Raw genomic sequence first — 22,990 nt, 5'->3', positions numbered from 1 at the left:
ATCTGCTCAGAAGAGAGTTAAGTTTAACACCAATGAATGACAGGTAATATACTCCAAGACCATTACAACATTCTTCAACAAATTCAGCTTTATAATGAGATAGCTTATAAACATATCAGAGAATATTTTTAGACAAACTTCCTGTTTCCCTGTTATATCACAAACAGGGGAAACCTAATTTGCCCCTCTGCCAAGGAACTTTTTCAATAAGCCAACAATTTTAACATCATGAGCATCTGAAATAAATTACTTCTTTAAATGGCAAGCTCCAGCCTAGTCACCAGTCTCCTTCCTTATTGTATCCATGATTATTTTAACATGACTTTCCTCTAAGGGTCTTCAGATTGAATGATTAAGATTTTATTCACAGAGACACACACACACACAGAGAGGCAGAGAGAGAAGCAGGCTCCTGGGACTCCAGGATCACGCCCTGGGCTGAAGGCAGGCTCTAAACCACTGAGCCACCCAGGGATCCCTTTTTATACATTTTTAAAGATTTTATCCATTACTCATGAGACACACTCACACACATACACACACACAGGCAGAGGGAGAAGCAGGCTCCATGCAGGGAGCCCAATGTGGGACTCGATCCCAGGACTCCAGGATCAGGCCCTGGGTTGAAGGCAGCGCTAAACCGCTGAGCCACCCGGGCTGCCCAATATTCTTTTAAAAAGATGCCTATTCCATAAGCTGTTCTTCCTTTTTCTGAGGACATATTCAAATCATTTTTAGATGTTCATTACTTTTATATTTTCTTGTCAAAACGAAGATAGTGTTCTTGTATTTCAAAGATCAAATCACATTTGCATGCTTAGGAATAAACTTTGTTACTGGGCTTTAAAACGCACAGAAGACAATTTAGTAGTACCTACAGGTCAATACTGGGGTTGTAAAGAAATTCTTAGAAAAATTCTACTTCCTACCTAGAGTACCCTTTAAGCTCCCTCTGCTGGCTACCATTTAAATAAAGTAGGAAAAAATGATAATCTTTTTTTAAAATTTTTATTTATTTGAGAGAGAGAGAGAGAGAGAGAGAGAGAGAGGCAGAGACAGAGGGAGAAGCAGGCTCCATGCAGGGAGCCCGATGTGGGACTCGATCCCGGGTCTCCAGGATCACACCCTGGGCTGAAGGGGGTGCTAAACCTCTGAGCCACCCAGGCTGCACCCCCCCCCCTTTTAAGATTTAATTAATTTATTTGACAAAGCGAGGTTTCAAAGCACAGAGGGAGGGCGAGAGGGAGAAGCAGACTCCTCGCTGAGCAGAGCCTGATGAGGTACTTGATCCCAGGACCCCGAAATAATGACCTGAGCAGAAGGCAGACACTCAACCTACTGAGCCATCCAGGTGACCCATTTTTTTCTTTTGAGAAGTGATGGGAGAGCAGGATAAGGCCGAGAGCACTACTGATACTGAAAGGAAAATTCTATTAAGGCTAAATCTAACTGATGGCTACCTTCCCTAATAAGTAAGGCTTCTGAACTTTTTTTTTTCTGGACTTTCTTTTTTTTTTTTTTTTTAATTTTTTTTTTTATTTATTTATGATAGTCACAGAGAGAGAGAGAGAGAGAGGCAGAGACACAGGCGGAGGGAGAAGCAGGCTCCATGCACCGGGAGCCCGATGTGGGATTCGATCCCGGGTCTCCAGGATCGCGCCCTGGGCCAAAGGCAGGCGCCAAACCGCTGCGTCACCCAGGGATCCCTGGACTTTCAATCAGATTCGGACACTGGGGTGGGGATCAAGGGTACCTAAAATAAGGGAAGTTACTGTCAAGTTTGAATATTAAATTGATATGCCAAAATGCAAAAGCATTTAGTATAAAATAAATCAACTATAAAGTTACCATTTATCACTAGAAAAAATTAAGAATTTAAATATATTTCATAAACTTCATAGAACAAAAACTTATACCACAGTATTAATCTATTGGTTTCAATATTAAGGTTTATTTATTTTTTTCCAGAGTGAGGTTAAGTAACAATTTAAATAATTATCAGGATGTATAAATGAACATCCATTCAGATAAAACATTACTACTTAAAAGTGGCTATCTAAGAAATATTTTGTATGTAATAAATATATTTTATGTTTAGGTTAACAGGCACCATCTTGAGAGCAGAAAAGGTATTTTAAACCAATAAATAAATTACATTCAAGAAAACAAGATGTTTATATCTGAAGTATGATATATCCCCTTAAATGTTTTTCTTCATATAGCACCCAAACTTCCCAAATGTCTAGAAAGTATCTCCCAAAATATAACTCATACCTTAAGTCATAAAAATAAAGGCCAAGAAAAAAATCAATTTAAGACAAAATTTACAGTTTATATTCTTAATTCCCCATTCAATAAAATATCAATTGCCAATTTATTAAAAGTAAATGAACTGTATATATGCAATCTGTTAGTGCTGAAAATCTGAAATATAATATTCTTAAAAGTCACTCTTTCTCAAAGTACTTAAAATATTGCATCTCTGGTGGCAAACCTGAAAACTATCAAGCATTTTATTTCCCTCGTTTTCATTCTTCCACTCCCACCTCTACACCTTTATCCTTTAACAGCCATCCATTGTTTTTTATTTTTTTTTTTGTTTTTGGTAAATATATTTACTTATATCCCAAACAAAAAACACTGACAATACTCCTTGGTAAACAAGGAAATCCCAGAACAGTCCCCAGCCTACAGCTTTGCTACCAAAGTGTGGCACAGGCTAAATGACAGGGGAAAACAAAAACAAAAACAAAAACAATCAATGGCCCTTATTGATGCAGTCAGCATGCTCCTGAGAGTCCTCAACTGTTTGAGAGTTTGCTGATGTAATCCTGAAGACAGTTGCAACACACTTGCAGACAAGTATCAGAGAATAAGTCTTTGATTGATAATTTTTCTATTTATTTCTGCCAAGGCGACTGAAAACACGAAAGCCTTTTCATCAGAGAGGTTAGCATAGATGTCAATTTCCTTTTCCTGTTTCTCTGTTAAAAGAAAAAGAGAAAGCTAATGTAAATGAGGTAATTAAAAAAAATACATGAAGCTTTCAATTATTTCTTTAGATGATAATATACATAATACTAACAACATACATGAAATGTTATATAGTATCATCCTACTAAAACTAAAATTTTTTCAAAATTACATAAAGGAGTTACTGAAATGCCATGAACTAAATGGAAACTATATATGTGTGTGTGTCTGTGTGTGTGTGTGTATATATATATATATATATATATATATATATATATATATATATACAGTCTATAATATCTACATAATTTCTGTAAGTCTCAAATATTTCTTTCTCTTCACTAGGATGAGTGAGCTGTCTCAAATTTTCTCACCGTAAAGATGGTCCCCTCAACCCCCCTACCAATATGCCTTTATGAATATATTAACTTCCTTACCTTAGCCCTGCTAAACAAAATAAGAATAACCAACATTTAATCCTATTTTTTCCCCTCCTGATTACAAATGTAATCCAAGTTCATGGTAGAAAATTGAAAAGTACAGAAAAACAAAAAAGGATAAAAAACCACCTATACTATGTTATAAGCCAGCAGAAATCACAATAAATATCTTTGTGCACAATCTGCCAAATTCTTTTTTTTTTCTTGCCAATTTCTTTTTTTTGGGGGGGGGGGTTCTTCTATGATTGTACTTTTGTCTGTTTTGTTTTGACTTTTTAATCAAAGTTAAACACATATCTAAGTAGAGTCAAATTATAATACAGAAGTCCTCCCCCCCAACACCTCTCACTCCCCAAATGCAACTACTTTTTCTCAGTTGTTTCTTCTTGTTTTTACCTCTCTAAGCAACATTTTTATGTGATGCTATTTCTTGGTTTTAGGCATTAATTGACCTCCCACCACAGAAAGCTATAATTTTGTTTTCTATTTCTTACCCCCTAATATACTCTTCCTATCTCATCTTCCCATTACGTTATATCACAATTTTGGTGAGATCAATATTCAATGTTTACATTATTCCGACTATGTAAATGATTTCACTTTTCCTGCATTGTTTTTTCCCTGAAGAGATTTTTTTCATCTGTTTAGTTTTCATTACTAATTGAACCCAAACTCTCTCCAAGTTGCATAGATCTTTCAGAATGCTTACACATACTAGGTATTACATCTATTTTATCTTCTTGAAATCTCTCCAAGTCGTCTGCTCCAACCTAAAATGGTTGCTTTCTAGACCTGCTACACAATTATCACTGAGATTGCTCTTCAACATCATGCTGGATATAAACATCTTTCTCTTGAGTTGAACCCTGTGTCCAGGATCTCAGAATACTTCTTTTTGGTTTACTTCTTTTCATGCCATGTATCTTGCAGTAGTTTCCTGAGAAAGGGAGTATAGGTAGCAAATTTTTTGAGACCCTGAATGTTAGTTAGAAAGTGTCTTTACCTTCATGCTAACGCATAGTATGATTGACTAAGATTCATGGAGATCCGAGTATGAAGGCAAAAAATTATCTTCCAACTAATGGTGCCACGTTTTTAAAAAAAAAAAGCCAATAATTTTTTTTCACAGTTATTTTAAAAATTATTGCTAAATTCACATACAGTGAATACACACATCTTAATGTACAATTGGATGAGTTCTGACAAAATATACATGTGTAAAACCCACACCACAATCAAGATACAGGAAATTCCTCATGCTTCTTTTCAGTCAGTACCTCTCCACCTCACCAGCAACTACTGTTCTATCACCACAGAGTCATTTGCCTGTTCATGGATTTCATATAAATGGCATCATATAGCATCAACTGTTTTGTGTCTAGCTTCTTTCATTCAGTATGTTTTTAAAATTCATTGATGCTGTTCATATATAAGTAGTGTGTTCCTTGGTGGGTAGTATTTCACTGCATTAATTCCAAGTACCACTTTGATTCTTTTCTCGCTCTTTTTCCCCTGAGCCCTTGAAGGAGTTTTCCTTTAATCAAAAAGATAGGATTTGTGATGATATGCTTTGGCATAATCTCTACTTTTAAACATCCACTGGTCTCAGAATTTGGTGGGCCATTTCAATGTGGAAACTCAATGTCCTTCAGGTTTGGAAAATTTTCTTGAATTATTTCATCGATGACATCCTTCTCCTCCATCTTCTCAGTTCTTTTTTTTAGAACATCAATAATTTATAGATGTTGAACCTTAAACTGGTCCTTTAAATTTCTTATCTTTCCCATTCTATTCTTTCATCTCTTTTCCCTTTCCTTTTTTTTTTTTTTTTGAGAGAGAGAGAGAGAGAGAAAATACAATCCTAAGCAGGCTCCCACACTCAAAGCAGAGCCCCACATGCGGCTCAATCTCACAACCCTGAGATCATGACCTGAGCTGAAATCAAGAGTTGGACGCATTTTAACCAACTGAGTCACCCAGGCATCCCTTTCATCTCTTTTTTATTTCTCTACATTCTGGTACAACTGATTCTTTCAATAAACCTGTTAGTGTTTCATTTCTGCAAATCTTTATAAACACACTTTTTTTTTAGATTTGTATTTTAAAGTTCATTTTCTAGGTACTTTTTTGACAGCTGCCTTTCCATTTAAATATCTTCTTATTCTCGTTTCATGACTATAATATCTTCTCTTGCTAAAAACATTAATGACAGTTTTAAGTTTTTCTTTTTCCTGCAAAAATCTGTTTTATCCAAGTTATTGTTTTTTCCTGTTAATTTGGTCTTAGCCTTTCATAGAGATACTTTCATCTATATATCTGGGTAATTCTTTTTTTTTTTTTTTTTAATTAATTTTTATTGGTGTTCAATTTACCAACATACAGAAAAACACCCAGTGCTCATCCCGTCAAGTGTCCACCTCAGTGCCCGTCACCCATTCCCCTCCAACACCCGCCCTCCTTCCCCCTTCCACCACCCCTAGTTCGTTTCTCTGGGTAATTCTTGATAATATGCTCATATTTAAGAATGGGATCCAAAAAGCTGATTAGTTCATATACATCTGTGGAGCTTGACTGTGATCACCAATTTAGGATGATCTGACTGGGCCATTTGTCTGTGAAATCCCTAATGAAAATACCTTTATTTTAGGCCCTTTCTCTTAGGTGTTCTAGATTTCCTAGAGAAGATACTGCTAATCTCCTACCTGGATGATCCAAACCTAACCACAGAACTCGGTATTTATCAACTCTAATTTTCACATAACCTTCCTGATCTCTGTATAGTAGCCCTGCCCTCAATGACACCTGGGGTTCTCTAAATCAGAGTTGTCTCATCTTTTTGAAAGGATACATTTGGAAGGAGGGAAAATGAGGTAAACAGCCATTAAAAAACAGACTTCCAAACACTCTCATTTTTTTAGCCTCATCTTCACTTCTACACCTCCAAATATAATTGACACAAAAATTCCTGATCTTAAGGCAGTTGTATAATAAAAATCTGCTTCTTTTTTAGTTTTCCCCAAAGGGGCTAACAATTCAGGTTTCATGGGTCTACCAAAGCAGTTATCGCTTTCTAGAATTCTGCTGCTTTTCCCGTTCCTTGCTCTTGTGGAATTTGGTCCTTTTTATTTTTATTTTTTTTGAATTTGGTCCTTTTAAAAAAAATCCTTTTACTATAATATTACTAGGATTTGAAGATGATGGAGAGCTAGGTATTGTTATTCGATCTACCAACATTAACTTGATCTCTACATAAATCTTGTATGTTCATTAATAAGATTTCCAGAATTGCCCACTATATTTTAATCTAAATGTCATTCCTAGTATTTAAAATAATTTAAATCTAGTATTTAAAATAATCATAGTTCCCCCTCACATAAAATGAAAATTTATCTTAACCCAACCAAAAATTTTTAAGTTTAATGGTTTGTTTTTATGATTGTATAAAAATATGCTATCTAGATGTCTAAAAAGCTTTCCTTTCCATTCTTTCTTCTTTCTCTTCTTTTTTAAAATATAGAATACAAAGTCAATTAAAAATGTGTTTTTAGACACTCCTTATTTAAGGTAAAGCTTGCTTCAAAGTTTCCAAGTACCTTATGAGCAAGGAATCAATAAAAACTGAATTAAAGCAAATAGCTACTTAACAGTAAAAAGCATATGAAAGAAGTCTAGATATGTAAAAATACAGAAGATTTCAAAAGTTCCTGTTTCTTATCCATATTATATTTAGAGAACATGGTCTGCCTCAAGGGTTGGTAAAATACAGCCCAAGGTCAAATCTGGCCTGCCACCTGTTTTTATAAAGTCTTACTGGAACACAGCCAATGCCCATTCATTTACATATTGTCTCTGGCTGCTCTCCAGCTACAATGACAGAGCAGAGTAGCTACAACAGAAGACTGTATGGCCCACAAAACCTAAAATATTTATTATCTGGCTCTTTATAGAAAAAGTGTGCTGACTTCTTCCCCACCCCGCCCCCATAGCTTACATGAAAAGATTCCAGTTTTACAAAAATTGCCTTGAACATCTTCCTGTTTGTATTAAAAATAAATCAAGAGCATATCCTACTCTAGAAATAGCTTAAAACTTTCTATAATAAGCTGAAAATATCAGACAAAAAAAATTTATAGCCAACTAGTTTAAGTTAACATGAATAAAAAGTTCAGACCTGCACACCCAGATTCCTAGCACAATTATCTAGATTTCATTTCCCCAACTAAAAGACTTGTCATTATCTGTTTTCTCATCTCCTCTCACTCACCACCAGAAGCATTCCTTCTCCATTCTTTGGGTTATATTCCCTTTACTTCAACTGAAAAGAATGTTCTGTTTTCTGGGCCAAGCAGTATTTCTCTGTTGTTTGTTTTTTTTCTGTTGAGTTTTCTTTGCCTGGTTTCCCTTCTGAAACAGTTTTTAGTTTCTTTGCCTGGTTTCCCTTCTGATCATCCCATGTTAAAAAACACATTTAAGTTTAGAAAAAAATTTAAACTCTCTGGAAGAGCAGCATAAGAGAAGGAGAAAGAAAATGCAGTAAAATTATCCAAGGAATTAAGGCGTATCTAAGTATTCTTCAAAGAAAACAGTCAAATATGATATAAGCCTTATTCCTTTATCCATACAATACTAAGAAACCATTAACTCTGAAAAAGCTAAGGACAGCTATACCAGTGAAGTTATTTTCCCTAACAGTCATAATTTTATTCAAATAAAAGCATACAAGGCAGAGAGAAATGGTAAACAGATAAAAAAATTCTCAATGTCTAAAATAGGAGAAATTTATACTTATGCTTGAATATTTAAAACTGAATGCCTGAAAAAGCAAAGCATAACCCACCAACAAGAAACTATAAATGCATTTCACTGAAGATGAAGTTATTTTGATAGAGGTTTTTAAGTAATTATAAAGAGCAACTATCACTTTTTTCCATTAATTACAGGCTTGGAAGTCTCGATTTCAAAAGATATTCATTCATGGCCATAAAGGGGTTCATTATCCTAGTCTAGTCTCCCTACTCTTGTATCATCTTTGAAATCTTCCATGATAAAAGGTTTTTTAGAAGATGTATAAAAAGAGAAGCTGAAGTTTTAGTTAATGGTTAAAAACAAGTTTTGGCAGACATACTACTTATCAGAAGAAAGGAGAAAATCTGTAAGGAGAAATACAAATATATTTTGGACCAAGAAAAATTTACATAAAAAACTGCCTCAAAGTAAGGAAGACACAACAGCAATTTAAAAATTCATACTGAAGAATACTTTCAATAGTAAATTTTTAAAATTCATAGTGCAACAGTTTGAAATAAGTCTAACAAAACTCAGATTTATCTTTAAAAACAAAAAACAACCATTTTAACAGGCTTCTCTATAATACAAATTATTATATCTGAACTCTAATATCAGTTTATAGCAAGGTGAATTTTACCTAATTTGAGCCGTTAGCTTTAGAATTCAATTCTGTGTTTTTTGTTGTTGTTGTTGTTTTTGATTTTAAAACAAGCATCTACCCTGGAGGAAATGTTTTCAAACTAAAATATGAGTTGTGATTTTAAGTCCAAGAGCTCAATGCCTACCAAACACTTTCTTCACTACTACCTAATTAAAGTCTAGAAAAATTTAATACTTGAAAAACAAAACTGCTTGGATTTATTCATACCTCTTTCTTCCTCATGTTTTTTGGCAGATGCAGTTTTAGGTCTTCCTCTTCCTCGTCTGATATGATCTGAATGGCTGTTACTTCGAGACCTCTTTCTGTTTTCTAAATCCTTATTTACTGTAGAATTTATCTTCTCTCGCCTAACTCTCTCTGTTCGCCTCCTCTTGGCCTCATGCTTGTTTTCTGTATGGATGAATAAAAGTGATATATTTTAGGGCTTAGCAAGAACTGTTTGCCCAAGTTCTCATTGTCTTCTTTTTCTTTCTAAATAGCACTAGAGTTTGCTGCCTGGCATATTTTATAAAACTACAACCGTAACATCCTTGTTCCTCACACCCACACAGGAAAAAAAGAAATTCAACAGAATTCAGATCCACATTAACTCAGGAGGTAGGAAGAATTGTAACAGAAGACCAGTTTCTTTATTTGGCACCTTTATTTTCAGCCCCTACATGTTCACACAATTTCACAGCAATCTTTCTGCCTTTTTCCTTCTCTGCTTCCAAGCTAAAAATGGTAAAGTATTAGCAAAGGAAAAAAAAAATTCCATTCCTTTTTGCCCCCTACTCAAAATACAGACTGAAATACATCAAATATACGGAAGCAAAACTGACTTTAGCCATAATACATTAAGGTTACCAATAAAAAGCAAACAGAAAGCATCCACAGAAAATATAAAAACACTAGGGAAGTAATAAGTAGTTTGCACTTCAGCCACAGATGAGGTCATTTCTGACATTCTCCAAGCATGCAGATCTCTAAATGAACAGCAAAAGGGGGAACTTTACTCAATATGGTGATTTAATTAACGCAATAAGCCATCCTTCTACTCCAAACAATTCAAAATGCTGGAGAAGGCAAAAAAAAAAACAAAAAACAAAAAACAAAAAACAAACTTGCTTTAATATATACCTGAACTCAAAAGCAACAAAGAGAATTCCCCAAATGCCTAAAACCACAATGATAAAGGGCCAAAACATATAAAATTCATATCCCAAGAAGAGACCAATTTAAAAAACTTATAAGTATGCTTAATAAGCTAGTGTAAAACTAAAAACAAACAAACAAACAAAAACTGTTTAAGTAAAATGGTAATGGTTATTTCCAAACATCATACCCCCAGAGAAGTAGTTAAATCTAATCTCAGACATATACCTGATGATGCAAGAACACTTAAGTATTCAAGATTGCAGGGAAGTTATCAAAGACAACCAGGGTCTTGTTAAAGGACTCAAGGGGTAACTTGAAAAGGCTCCCACTGACCAACGTAGGACAATTTGGGCATCAATACAAACAGTAACTGTAATAACAAACTGGAACATCAAATATACTTAAAACTACAAGTACGTGACACTAAATTTTAAAAATACAAGCAAAAACTAAGGAACTCCCTATTTTGAAAACTTAAATAGAATAGAAAGAACAAAGCATTTATCCTGCCTTTTCTATTCCAATTTTACTATTCACTCAGTAACCGAAGTACAGATAAAGAGAGGTTTGTCATTTAAGAATTACTGTGGCTAAAAAATGAAGAATGATAAAATTAAAGTATTACAACTTTCTTTCTTTTTTAAAAAAGATTTTACTTATTTATTTGAGAGACAGAGAGCACGAGTGGGGGAGCAGGGCAGAGGGAAAGGGAGAAGCAGACTCCTTGCTGAGCAGGGAGTGTGACCTGGGCTTGATCCCAGGACCCCAGGATCATGACCTGGGCCGAAGGTAGATGCTTAACCGACTGAGCCACCCAGGCGCCCCTATACTTTTCTTTACTTACATTGTCTTTGCAAAATTTTGGTATTAGGATATTAGCTTCATAAAACAAATTTGGAAGTGTTCCCTTCATTAGCTTGCATTAATTCTTTAAAGGTTTGGTAGATTTTTCTAGTGAAACCATCTGGAGAAACCTGGAGATTTCTTTTTTGGCTTTTTAAAATTATGAATTCAATTTCCTTGATAGTTGTAGTGCTGTTCAATGACCTATTTCATATTAGGTCAGTTAACAGATATAGTCATAGGTTATAGAGCCTTTGTGAGAGGGCACCTCATTGGTCCTGAAAGGCTTTCCTGTTTGGTGGCAGTGGCAGCAAGTGGCTCCTGGTGCACCAGGTATCACCATTTTCAACAAAAATGAACTAAAGGATATAAGTGCTAAACAGAAATAGCTGTTAATATTACAAAAACAGAGACAAGCAGATTTTATATGCCACCTGACAATACCTACCTGTTAGGTAGTCTTATCAAGAAAATCAAATCCTATCAAACTTTTGAATCCAAATGACAATTTACAAGAAAAATAAAAGTCACTAGAGGAGTGCATTCTCCTACATTCCTACACCATGAAAAGCCAAATAGGACATCCAGATGTACACGTGATAGCTTCTTTAACACAACTGGCAAGGAAAAAAAAAAAAGAAAGAAAACAATAGGTAAAAGAGAGCTAAAAAAGATATTGCCCATATGTACTGTAAAGATCTTAAAACTTAAAAAAAAAAGTTTTTATGAGAAACCTGAAAATTTCAGCACCAGTTGGGTATTTTTTTTTAAAGATTTTATTTACTTACTTGACAGAGTGAGCGAGCACAAACATGGGGAGCAGTAGGAAGGAGAAACAGGCACGGGGAGAGGGAGAAGCAGGCTTCCCACTGAGCAGAGATCCCAATACAGGGTTCATTCCCAGGACCCTGGGATCATGACTGACCAGAAGGCAGACGCTTAACTGAGCCACTCAGGCGCCCCACCAGTTGGGTATTTAATATTAAGGAATTATTAATTTTAATTGTGCTTATATTTTTAATGGGCTGTCTTTCAGAAACATACATAACTGAAATTATATGAGATTTGCTTAAAAAAATATGCAAGGGAAGGAAATAGACATGGGCGTGAATGGGGCCAGGTTTGGCCATTTTCCTTCTACTCTTGTGTATGCTTAGAATTTCTCAAAAAAAGAAAAGGTTTAAAGGAATAGGTAAAGCTTTTTATAGTATGCCTTTTAAAGTTCAACAATGAATTTAAGTTTGTTCCTCCAGCTACCCACCCATCTCTGCAAACTTCTATTAGCCAAACTTCTCCAAAAAGAGCTCTCTGTACTTTCTGCCTTCAGTTTCTACCTCCCATTCAATCCACTTCAATATAGCTGCCCACTCAATGAAACTGATCAAGAAGGACAAAAATTTGTTATCAAATCTAACAGCACCTCCCTTTAATCACCTAAATACCAGCTCTCAAAAATCCAACAAAGAGGACTACTCTTTTTCTTAACGTACTCTTCACTTGATTTTTCAGGCTTCCAGGTTTCCCATCTTACCATCATTCCTCTCTAGCTCCTTTGCTGTCTTCTCTCTCAAGTACTTTCTCATCTTTAATATTAAAGCCCTAGGACTCTGACCTGAGCTCTCTTCTCTGAGAGATAATCCATAGACCTAAAACATTACACTCTGTTGTTTATGATGGTTCCAAATTTTATACTTTCTACTAGGACCTCTTCCCAAAGCTCCAGACTGCCTGACAGTTTCACTCTAATTTCTTACAAGTATTTCAAATGTACTAAAAAATTACTCTTGATGTTCCCTCCCGCAAAGCTTCACTGCACCACCCGTTTGCAAAAGCCAAATGATTTGTAGTTATCTGTGACTCAGGCTGCTGCTTCTTCTATCATCACAAACATCCACAGGTACTCCTTGCAAAATGTATCTATAATTTCTTCATCTCTCTACCTCTATGGGCAGCATCCAAACTGAATATATTTCCTTCAGAGCTGCCAAAATTATCTTTCAAAAAATTCATCTGTATAGCTTCTTTTCTAAAATCTTTCATTAGCTTTTTATTGTATTTAAAAATAAAGCCGAATTTCTTAACCAAAGACTACAGTGCCTATAAGATCTGAATTTGCCTTTCTCCAATCTTCTCTCCTACTACAACACTTTGTTCACTACGCCCCAGACATGCCTTCCTTTCAATAAACAAGTTCCTTCCTCAAGTGTCTGCATTTGTTAATCCTTCTGCCTAGAGCTCTCATCCCAAAACTCTGAATGAGACTACTTATTTACTTAAAATGTTTATAGGTTACCCACCTCTGAGTCTCACAGCCCAAATTTCTTTTTATAATCTACCTTTATAATCTGTTATTTACTTATATGCTCAATCCTCCATTAGAATATAAACTCTGAAAATTGGGATGCCTCTGTCTCACAGAATCTAGAACATTACCTACATATATTAAGTGGTACTGAATAAATAAAATCAGACTGAGCACATGCATCTGCTTCCTCCTTTCTGGAAAATCCCACTGAAATGAGAATAAACATAGGTAAAAGGTAAAGAGAAAAAGGAAAGTAAATCTCTCGTGATGGAAACAAAGAAAGGATGCTATCAAACATCCAGAATTTCAGCAAACCAGCAAGCTCACAGGTTCTGATTAAGAAACCAGAAGAGGGGGCACCAGGGTGGCTCTGTCAGTGGAGCCTCCAACTCTTGATTTCAGCACAGGTCATGGTTTCAGCGTTGTGGGACTCAGTCCAGTGTCAGGCTCCAGGCTCAGCAGGGAGTCAGCTTGAGATTCTCTCTCTGCCCCTCTCCCTGCTCATACTCTTTCTCTAAAATAAATCTAAAGAGAAGAAGGAGAAGAAGAAGAAGAAGAAAAGAAGAAAAAACAACTAGAAATAGAAGACACTACAATCCAAAACACAAAATATGGCTCCTATCGAAGGGAGAGCTGTTCTTTGTGAAAATACTTCAGAACAGGACAAAAATGACAGTAAGGGAGGGCAGGCCACAGAGTGATCATCAGAATATCTACAGAACTACAGCAGAACAACTGACATAAGGAAGTGAAACTCTCAGGAACCAAGTCATGTTCAAAGGAACTATGAACCTTCAAAACATAGAAGATACAAACAAATAAATGGCAGCTCCTCATAAAAATGAAATCCTATTAGGAATTTCACATTTTCTCCCAGGATGAAGGTATCCCAATTTTGGCAATCATGGAATTCAACACTGCTTCCCAGCTCATGTAATTTACACCCAAAGGCCTGCCAATAAGCTCTATGGTCAAAATAGACCCTTAAAACAGTGTAGGATAGTAATGCAAGTTATCTACACTGATAAATCAAATCCTTCATTTATAAATATCAATAGGCAATTAAGGATTACCAGCAATTTAAGGAAAATAAAAAATATAACAGAGAAGGAAGAAGATAAAACAGAAAAAGGCAGTTCATGGGCAGCCCCGGTGGTGCAGCGGTTTGGCGCCGCCTGCAGCCCAGGGTGTGATCCTGGAGACCCTGGATCGAGTCCCACGTCGGGCTCTCTGCATGGAGCCTGCTTCTCCCTCTGCCTGTGTCTCTGCCTCTCATTCTCTATCTGTGTCTCTATAAATAAATAAATAAAATCTTAAAAAAAAAAAAAAAAAGAAAAAGGCAGTTCAAGAAACAAGAAAAAAACAGCGGTGCCTCAGTGGCTCAGTTGGTTTAGTATATGACTCTTGGTTTTAACTCAGGTCATAATCTCAGGGTCGTGGGATCCAGCCCCATGTTGAGCTCGGTGCTCAGTGAGGAGTCTGCCTGTCTGTCTTCCTCTGCTCCTGACCATCTCAAATAATTAAGTAAATCTAAAAAAAAAAAAAAAAAAAAAAAAGAACCAAGAAAAAATAATCTTAAAACATTCTAATGTATACCTTCAGAAGATCTGATTAGACTTTATGTCATTAAGATTCTTTTGCAAAAACAGAAAGCTCAATCCTAAAATTCATACAGACTCCAAGCAATCTGAAATAGCGAAAAGAATCCTGAAAAACAATGTCAGAAGTTGCACATTTCCTGATTTCAAAACTCACTACAAAACTACAATAATCAAATAAGTGTAGTACTGACAGATATATAGACCAACAGAATAAAATAGAGAGCCCAGAAATAAATCCTTGAATCTATGGTCAAATGATTTTCAAAAACAGTGCCAAGATGATTCAAGGAGAAAAAGATAATATTTTCAACAAGTTGTATTGGGAAAACTGGATATCCATACACACACACACACACACACACACACACCCCAACAAAAAAAAAGTAGCTGGACCCTTATTTTATACCTTATATGAAAATTAATTCAAAATGGATCGAAGACCTAAATATTACAGCTAAAATTATAAAATGCTTAGAACAAAAAGGAGAGAAAAACTTCATAGCATTGGACTTAGCAATGATTTCTTGGATATCACAATGAAAGTATAGGAAACAAAAGAAAAAACTGACAACCTGGATTTTATTTTTATTTTTTTTAAAGATTTTTATTTATTTATTCATGAGAGACAGAGAGAGAGAGAGGGGGGCAGAGACACAGGCAGAGGAGAAGCAGGCTCCGTGCAGGGATCCTGACGTGGGGACTCGATCCCTGGTCTCCAGGATCACATCCTGAGCAGAAGGCAGTGCTAAACCCCTGAGCCACCCGGGCTGCCCAGCAACTTGGATTTTAACAAAATAAAAAAACTTTTGTGCACCAAAGGACAGTATCAACAGAATAAAAAAGGCAATTCATGGAATGGGATAAAATATTTGTAAACATTTATCAGATAAGGGATTAATATCCAGAACAAAAAGAACTTCTAAGAACTCAGTAAAAACTCAATTCAAAAATGAGCAAAGAACTTGAATAGACATTTCGCCAAAGATGACAGGCAAATGAAAAGATATTCAACATCACTAATCATTAGAGAAATACAAATCAAAACCACAAGTTAGCACTTCATACTGATTAGAATGGCTCTTATCAAAAGCTTTGCTCGTATCAAAAGCACATAAAGTAAGTGCTGATGAGGATGTGGAGAAATTGGAAACTCTGGGTATTGCTACTGCTAACATAAAATGGTGCAGCTGCTTTGGAAAACGATATGGCATTACCACAGTCATAGAGATACCATATGATCCAGCAATTCTACTTCTGGGCATATATATGATAGAAATGAAAGCAGGAAATCAAATAGATATTTGAACAACTATGTTCATAGCTGTATTAGTTACAAAAGCAAAAAGGTGAAAGCCAATTCAAGTGCATGAGTAAACAAAATGTGGCATGTGCATAAGGTGAAATATTAGAGAGGAAATTCTGACACATGCTATAACATGGATGAAGTCTAAAAACATTATGTTAAGTGAAACAAGCCAGACACAAAAAGATAAATATAGTGTGATTCTAAATAGGCAGTAACTACACTAGTCTTTCACAGGTACAGAAAGAACAGAGGTTGCCTTGGGGCAGTGGGGAAGGGGAATGGAGAATTATTGTTCAATTGGGTACAGCATTTCAGTTTGGGAAGATGAAAACTGTCCTGGCGTTTAATAGTGGTAATGGTTTTGAGTACACAACATGAATGTACTTAATACCACTGAGGTGTACATTTAAGATGATTAAAATACTGATTTTATGTTATGTATAATTTACCACAATAAAAAATATGAAAAAGTATGAGTCAATGATAAAGAAGAAATTAGAAAACAGAATGAACTGCTCAAAAAATTTTTTTTTATTTTTTAAATTTTTTTAAAATTTTTTTATTTATTTATGATAGTCACACACACAGAGAGAGAGAGAGAGAGAGAGAGAGAAGCAGAGACATAGGCAGAGGGAGAAGCAGGCTCCATGCACCGGGAGCCTGACGTGGGATTCGATCCTGGGTCTCCAGGATCGCGCCCTGGGTCAAAGGCAGGCGCCAAACCGCTGCGCCACCCAGGGATCCGTGAACTGCTCAAAATTAAAGTGCAGGAGACAAGCTAAATAATGGACACATCTGAAAGACAGATTTATAGCTCTAAAAGAGAAATCAATGAAATTTCCTGGAACACCAAAAAAACAGAGAATAGGTGACAGGAAGTGAAGAGAAATGAAGGAAAGATCCCAGAAATCTAATACTCACCCATGACATAATTACTAATTATCTACCCAGTATTCATTCTCCCCCCTCTTTTTTTTTTTTTTAATTTTTTATTTATTTATGATAGTCACAGAGAGAGAGAGAGGCAGAGACACAGGCAGAGGGAGAAGCAGGCTCCATGCACCGGGAGCCCGATGTGGGACTCGATCCCGGGTCTCCAGGATCGCGCCCTGGGCCAAAGGCAGGCGCCAAACCGCTGCGCCACCCAGGGATCCCCTCTCCCCCCCTCTTAAAAGCACAGAATGTTCTGATCAAGAGGGCAATGGGCCCAGCTGAAATATATACATTCAAAGACTCTCCTGCAGATGATGTGGCCATGGAATTTTGTTCTGGCCAATAAGTAAGTGGAATTGGGTAAGGCTTCCAGAACAATTTTTTTTTTTTTAAAGGGGCAATCACAGCTGGCATGTCCCTTTGTCCCTCTGTCCTTCTCTCTTCTTCCTACTTGGAATGCTTATGGAGTACCTGGAGGTACAAGAGCTACCTTGTAACAATGAGGATGAAAGTTACATCTCAGAACAAAAGAAAAAAGAACCCAGGTCTTTGATGGTATCATTGAATCACTAGTGCTGTAGAGCCAACTTCATCTTTCTTCACTAAACAGTGAAAAAAACCCCACCGCAGTGTCAGTCTCAGTAGATGGTAATCCTGATATATCATCCAACAAGTATGCAATATGCCAGGAAGAAGAGAAAAGAAAATGGGGTAAAAAAAAGAATCATAGGTAAAAACAGCTCTACACTGAAGATTTGAGCCCTCAGATGGAAAGGAAAACGATAATGACATTCAAATGTGAGTACAGGGGCTCCTGGGTGGCTCAGTCAGTTAAGCTCAGATCATGATCTCAGGGTTGTGAGATCCAGCCCCACAATGGGCTCCATGCTCAGCTCAGAGTCTGTTTGGGATTACTTCTCTTCCAACCCCTCTGTCCCTCCCATTACTTGCATTAGTGCACACATACTCTCTAAAATAAGTAAATAAATGTGAGTACAAAGTAAAGGCCTTCCACAATTGAAAACAGGAAATGTACCAACAGATATTTCTATGAAAAAAATTTTTTCAGGTCTGAAACAACTTTCTGGAAAATTTATTTCAAAAACAAAAACATACAAGTTAGAAACAAAATGGCACACAAGAAAAATAGGCTTATCCTAAGAGTACAAAGGAAAGAAATCTTAGTATGACAGCTATGCAGCAGACCTAAAATCAGTCTTAATTAGAAGAAATCAGAAGATTCTACAAAAAAAGTCTTAAAAATTAATATAGTCATCATTATATAAACTATATGATTAAGAACCCAAATGTACAGGCACAGAGGTAAATATAGGCATGCATTTTTCCACCAAAGACAAAATAAAAACTTAAAGCCATGTCCTATACGTGAATGTACAGCAATTTTAAGTGATTAGCACATAAGAAACAATGTTTTCTGAAATAACAAAACCAATGTCACTGTCAAGTAATTAAGAATTGAGGATCACTAACTACTGAATTAGTAACATTCAATCACTGGGTTTATAAAGGTACTAGCAATTGGCAATAGTCATTTCACTTTTTTTTTTAAACAGGTTTTTTTTTTTTTTTTTAAGATTTTATGTATTTATTCATGAGAGACACAGAGAGAGGAAGAGACCCAGGAAGAGGGAGAAGCAGGCTCCATGTGGGGAGCCCAATGTGGGACTTGATCCTGGGACCCCAGGATCACAACCTGTCAACCAAAGGCAGACGTTTAACCGCTGAGCTGCACATCGGGCTTCCTGCATGGAGCCTGCTTCTCCCTCTGCCTGTGTGTCTGCCTCTCTCTCTGTGTCTCTTATGAATAAATAAAATCTTAAAAAAATTACTTCAAATTGAGTTTAAGGCTTAGTTTTTTTTCCTTTTTTAAAAAAGACTTTACTTCAGCACACCTGAGAAAAAGAGAGAAAGAGAGAGAGACAGAGAGAGAGAGAAAGCATGAGCATGGGGGAGAGGGACAAGCAGGCTCCCTGCTGAGCCAGAAGCCCAACGTGAGGCTTGATCTCAGTACCATGGGATCATGACCTGGGCCTAAGGCAGACATATAACCGACTGAGCCACCCAGAGGCCCCTGAAAGACTTAATTTCAAGGTTATTTTTTAAACTCTAAAGCAATCACTGACTTTAGAAATAAGGTCCTACATGAACAAGATGGTTAATTTCTAAAAATTTATCTTCATTTAATACTGGCCCCCCAAAAAAGAGTAAAAGAAACACATACCTAACAAATGAGGACATTAGTTAGGAAGGTTGTCAAAGAATTATTAATTGCCCTGAGATTCTATGGACTCATACAAAGCACTGAGCATTTTTTAACACAGATTTACTTATAACACTCATCTCTTCCCCTCATCAACATGAAAAAACTTGTAAAAATCCTTTAATTTCCATAATAAATTTTTAAATGTATTTTCAGCTAGATAAATTTTTTTTTTTTAAGATTTTATTTATTCACGATAGACATAGAGAGAGAGAGGCAGAGACACAGGCAGAGGGAGAAGCAGGCTCCATGCAGGGAGCCCAATGCGGAACTTGATTCTGGGACTCCAGGATCGCACCCTGGGCCAAAGGCAGGCGCCAAACCACTGAGCCACCCAGGGATCCCCTAGATAAAATTCTATACAAGTCTAGTGTCCTCCCTCCCTCCCTATTTCTACTGTGTTAGGAAGATATACAGATTAGTATATTTGAAAAAATGTGAGTTCTGAGCAATTCAAGCTTAGGTAAATCTGACTTGACAGATTATTTTCCTCCTACGTGTCACAAAGTTACAAAAGAAATTTCAACCCACTGAAATTTAAAATTATCTTTTATAGCTTTGATTTCACTTTTAAAATAAGTGCAACTTGAACTTCACAGATGGCTCTTTCTTGTTTCAAATGTTTAATTATGTAAGTAAAAGTCTTCCTTAATTCCTCCCTTGTTATTCAGTGATCTATCCATTTATGTATCACATGTAGAAATCACTTTGTGGGGTCTAAAAAGCAAATGAAAAATTGAACCATATGATACAGTAATTCTACTGCTGGATATTTATCCAAAGAAAACAAAAATACTAACTTGAAAAGATATGTGCACCCTCATGCTCACTGCAGCATTATTTACAACAGCCAAGATATGGAACCAACCTAAGTGTCCACTGATGGATGAATGGATGAAGATAACGTGGAATTTTATTCAGCTGTAATACAGAATGAAATCTTGCCATTTTTGACAACTTGGATGGACCTCGAGGGCACTATGCTAAGTGATATATCAGAGAGAGAACGATAAATACCGTATGATCTCACCTATATGCAGAATCTTAAAAAACAAATCTGAGCTTGTAAGTAACAGACAGATTGGTGGTTGCCAGAGGTGAGAGTTGGGGGGCAAGGGGGTCCAAAAGTACAAACTTCTCTAAGTTTCTATACTACAAATAAGTCATGATGGTGTAACATAAGCATGGTGACTATAGTTAATAATACTGTATTGCATATTTGAAAGTTGCTAAGAGTAAATTTTAAAAGTTCTCATTACAAGAAAAAAATTTTTGTACAAAAAATGAGTTCATGCAAGTATTGTTTTATACTTTTTCCCTATATTAACTTTTAGAGATTTTTCCAAGTCAGTACATACAATCTAATTAATTAGCACATACTGTTGTTCCCTAAAAGATGTACCCCACTTAACCATTCCGCTGATGATATTTGGGCTAAAACTTTCTATTATAAACAGTGTTGCTTATAAATCTAATATATATCTCATTGTGTATTAAAAACAACTATATCTTCAGGATGCATACCCACTGATAAAAATGTCTAGATCCTAAGTCATGTGCATTTAAAACTTGTTAACAACTACAGTCAGACTATCCTACCAAAAGGTTGAGATGATGTACAACTAGTATGAGACTTTGGATGCTGCCAGACTCAGGAAAGCACCTGGAGGGGATCCCTGGGTGGCGCAGCAGTTTGGCGCCTGCCTTTGGCCCAGGGCGCGATTCTGGAGATCTGGGATCGAATCCCACGTCGGGCTCCCGGTGCATGGAGCCTGCTTCTCCCTCTGCCTGTGTCTCTGCCTCTCTCTCTCTCTCTGTGACTATCATAAATAAATAAAAATTTAAAAAAAAAAAAAAAAAAAAGGAAAGCACCTGGAAATCCTTGACAGCTTTGTCAGGATGTGGGTAAAAAGAATGGCATTTTATTTCAACTGCATTTTCTTGATTATTAGCGAAGTTCATTATCTTTCCAGATATATATTATTCATTTTCATTTTTTTTCTTTATGAATTCTCTAATTAAAACTGGAATGTTCCTGGATCCCACTGACCATGCCATGTTCATCAAGTACTTTTATGTACTCTTCTCTATCTCCCACATACTACAAACTATCCAAGGCAAATCTTACTTTTAAGAAATTTAATTGTAGAAATGAATATACTAAACTTGTTTACATTAGCCATTTTCATCTGCACTTCAATCCTTTATCTAAGGCTTCTACTATAAGCCTGTATTATACTCAAGTAAATAGCAGCTGCTCACAGAGGTTAATTAACTTGTTAGTGACAAAACTGGAATCTAAGTCTGAAGCCAAGGTTTCCACCCCCCATTATCTGTACTATACCAACTGTTCTCTAGGCTTCAACACTCTTAACCCTCCCCTCCTTTGGTTTCTATGGCATAATCTACTCCTGATGTTCCTCCACCCTTTTAAACTATTTTTTCTGTTTCTTTTGCTGGTTCCTCTTCCTCCTCCAGGGAATTTCTAGGCTTTAATGTCTCATCTTCAAGGTTAGAGGGCTACTCTTATTAAACAACAGAACCTTAGAAAATTCCAAATGTAAAATAATGATGAACTGCTTCTTACTCATCACCATGACTTATGTAACACTACTCTCCACTGGTGATTCTCCTACAACTGACATGTACATGTGCAACTTCTCAGTTGGCCTGAACTCCCTAATAACCTCCAGCCGTTAAGATCGGTGTTTGCCAGAGTTCAGTCGCTAAACTTCCCCTTCCTACCCTATGGACCCTCTGGGACAAGCTCATCCATTTCTCGTCAACTACCATCTATTCCCTGATGGCTCAAAAGATTTATCTCCAGTTGAGGCTGTTTCCTGAGCTTTAGACTATATGTCTAACTGGGGGGGAAAAAACTCACATGGATATTTCATAACCATATCCAAAACTTAATTCATCTTTCCCTCAAAATTTGTCCTCCTTGGGGATCCCTGGGTGGCTCAGCAGTTTGGCGCCTGCCTTTGGCTCAGGGCGCGATCCTGGAGTCCTGGGATCGAGTGCCATGTCGGGCTCCCGCCACAGGGTCTGCTTCTCCCTCTGCCCGTGTCTCTGCCTCTCTATCATGAATAAATAAATCTTTTAAAAAAATCTGTCCTCCTTTTTATATTCCCTTTCTAATTAATTAACCCAAGTCACTGGAAGTAACTCTAAAATTCTTCCCTCTGGTTGAAGTGATCCTGATTCATTAATACTTGCAGCATCTGTCCCTTCTCTCTGTCCTTGTTGGGTTTCTTCTTTACTTCATTTCTCACCTGAACCACTGGCATATGGAGGGAGCTTGAAAATATTTGTTGGATATAAAATAACAATATCCAACAATAACTTGTCCCACTAGGGCACAGACCATGTCTTACTCATTTTGGAGACCCGGAACTGAGTTGACACACCACCCCAGATATCTACTGAATCAATCATTCCAGGGTTCCATACCTGAATCAAACTCTGAGGAAATAAGAACCAGGGACCCATTTTTAAAAGCTCTCTGGATGATTTCTATATAGCTAATCCAGCAAAGCCTTTATTATCTTGATAAAAGAGAGCAAATTCAAACAAAGGCAGAGATGGGATTGAATGACTTATTACCTCTATAGAGATCTAGAATAAACAGAACTCCCAGATATAAACAATTCTTGAATCACCTGCTACTATAACCTAAGCACTAACTCAGCATTCTCACTCAGTTAACATACTGCAATAGT

At 36.5% G+C, this 22,990-nt stretch overlaps 1 protein-coding gene across 2 annotated transcripts in view; it reads right to left on the bottom strand.

Annotated features, from left to right (window-relative positions):
* Positions 1-1,931: 1,931 nt before the first annotated feature.
* C10H16orf87 (chromosome 10 C16orf87 homolog) overlaps positions 1,932-22,990 on the bottom strand; it is a 29,368-nt gene continuing 8,309 nt past the window's right edge. The window contains exons 3-4 of one of the 2 annotated variants that reach the window (XM_072723916.1): positions 9,070-9,252; positions 1,932-2,984 (exon numbers count right to left, since the gene is read on the bottom strand). In XM_072723916.1, the coding sequence (XP_072580017.1) occupies positions 2,866-2,984; positions 9,070-9,252 (302 nt within the window). In that variant the 3' untranslated portion in view covers positions 1,932-2,865. The remainder of the gene's footprint in view (positions 2,985-9,069; positions 9,253-22,990) is intronic. The other variant, XM_072723917.1, reaches the window with a different exon arrangement.

The sequence above is a fragment of the Vulpes vulpes genome, chromosome 10, assembly GCF_048418805.1.
Source record: "Vulpes vulpes isolate BD-2025 chromosome 10, VulVul3, whole genome shotgun sequence".
NCBI lineage: Eukaryota > Metazoa > Chordata > Mammalia > Carnivora > Canidae > Vulpes > Vulpes vulpes.
The sequence above is the reverse complement of the archived record's forward strand: the minus strand, read 5'-3'. Positions and strand labels throughout refer to the sequence as shown.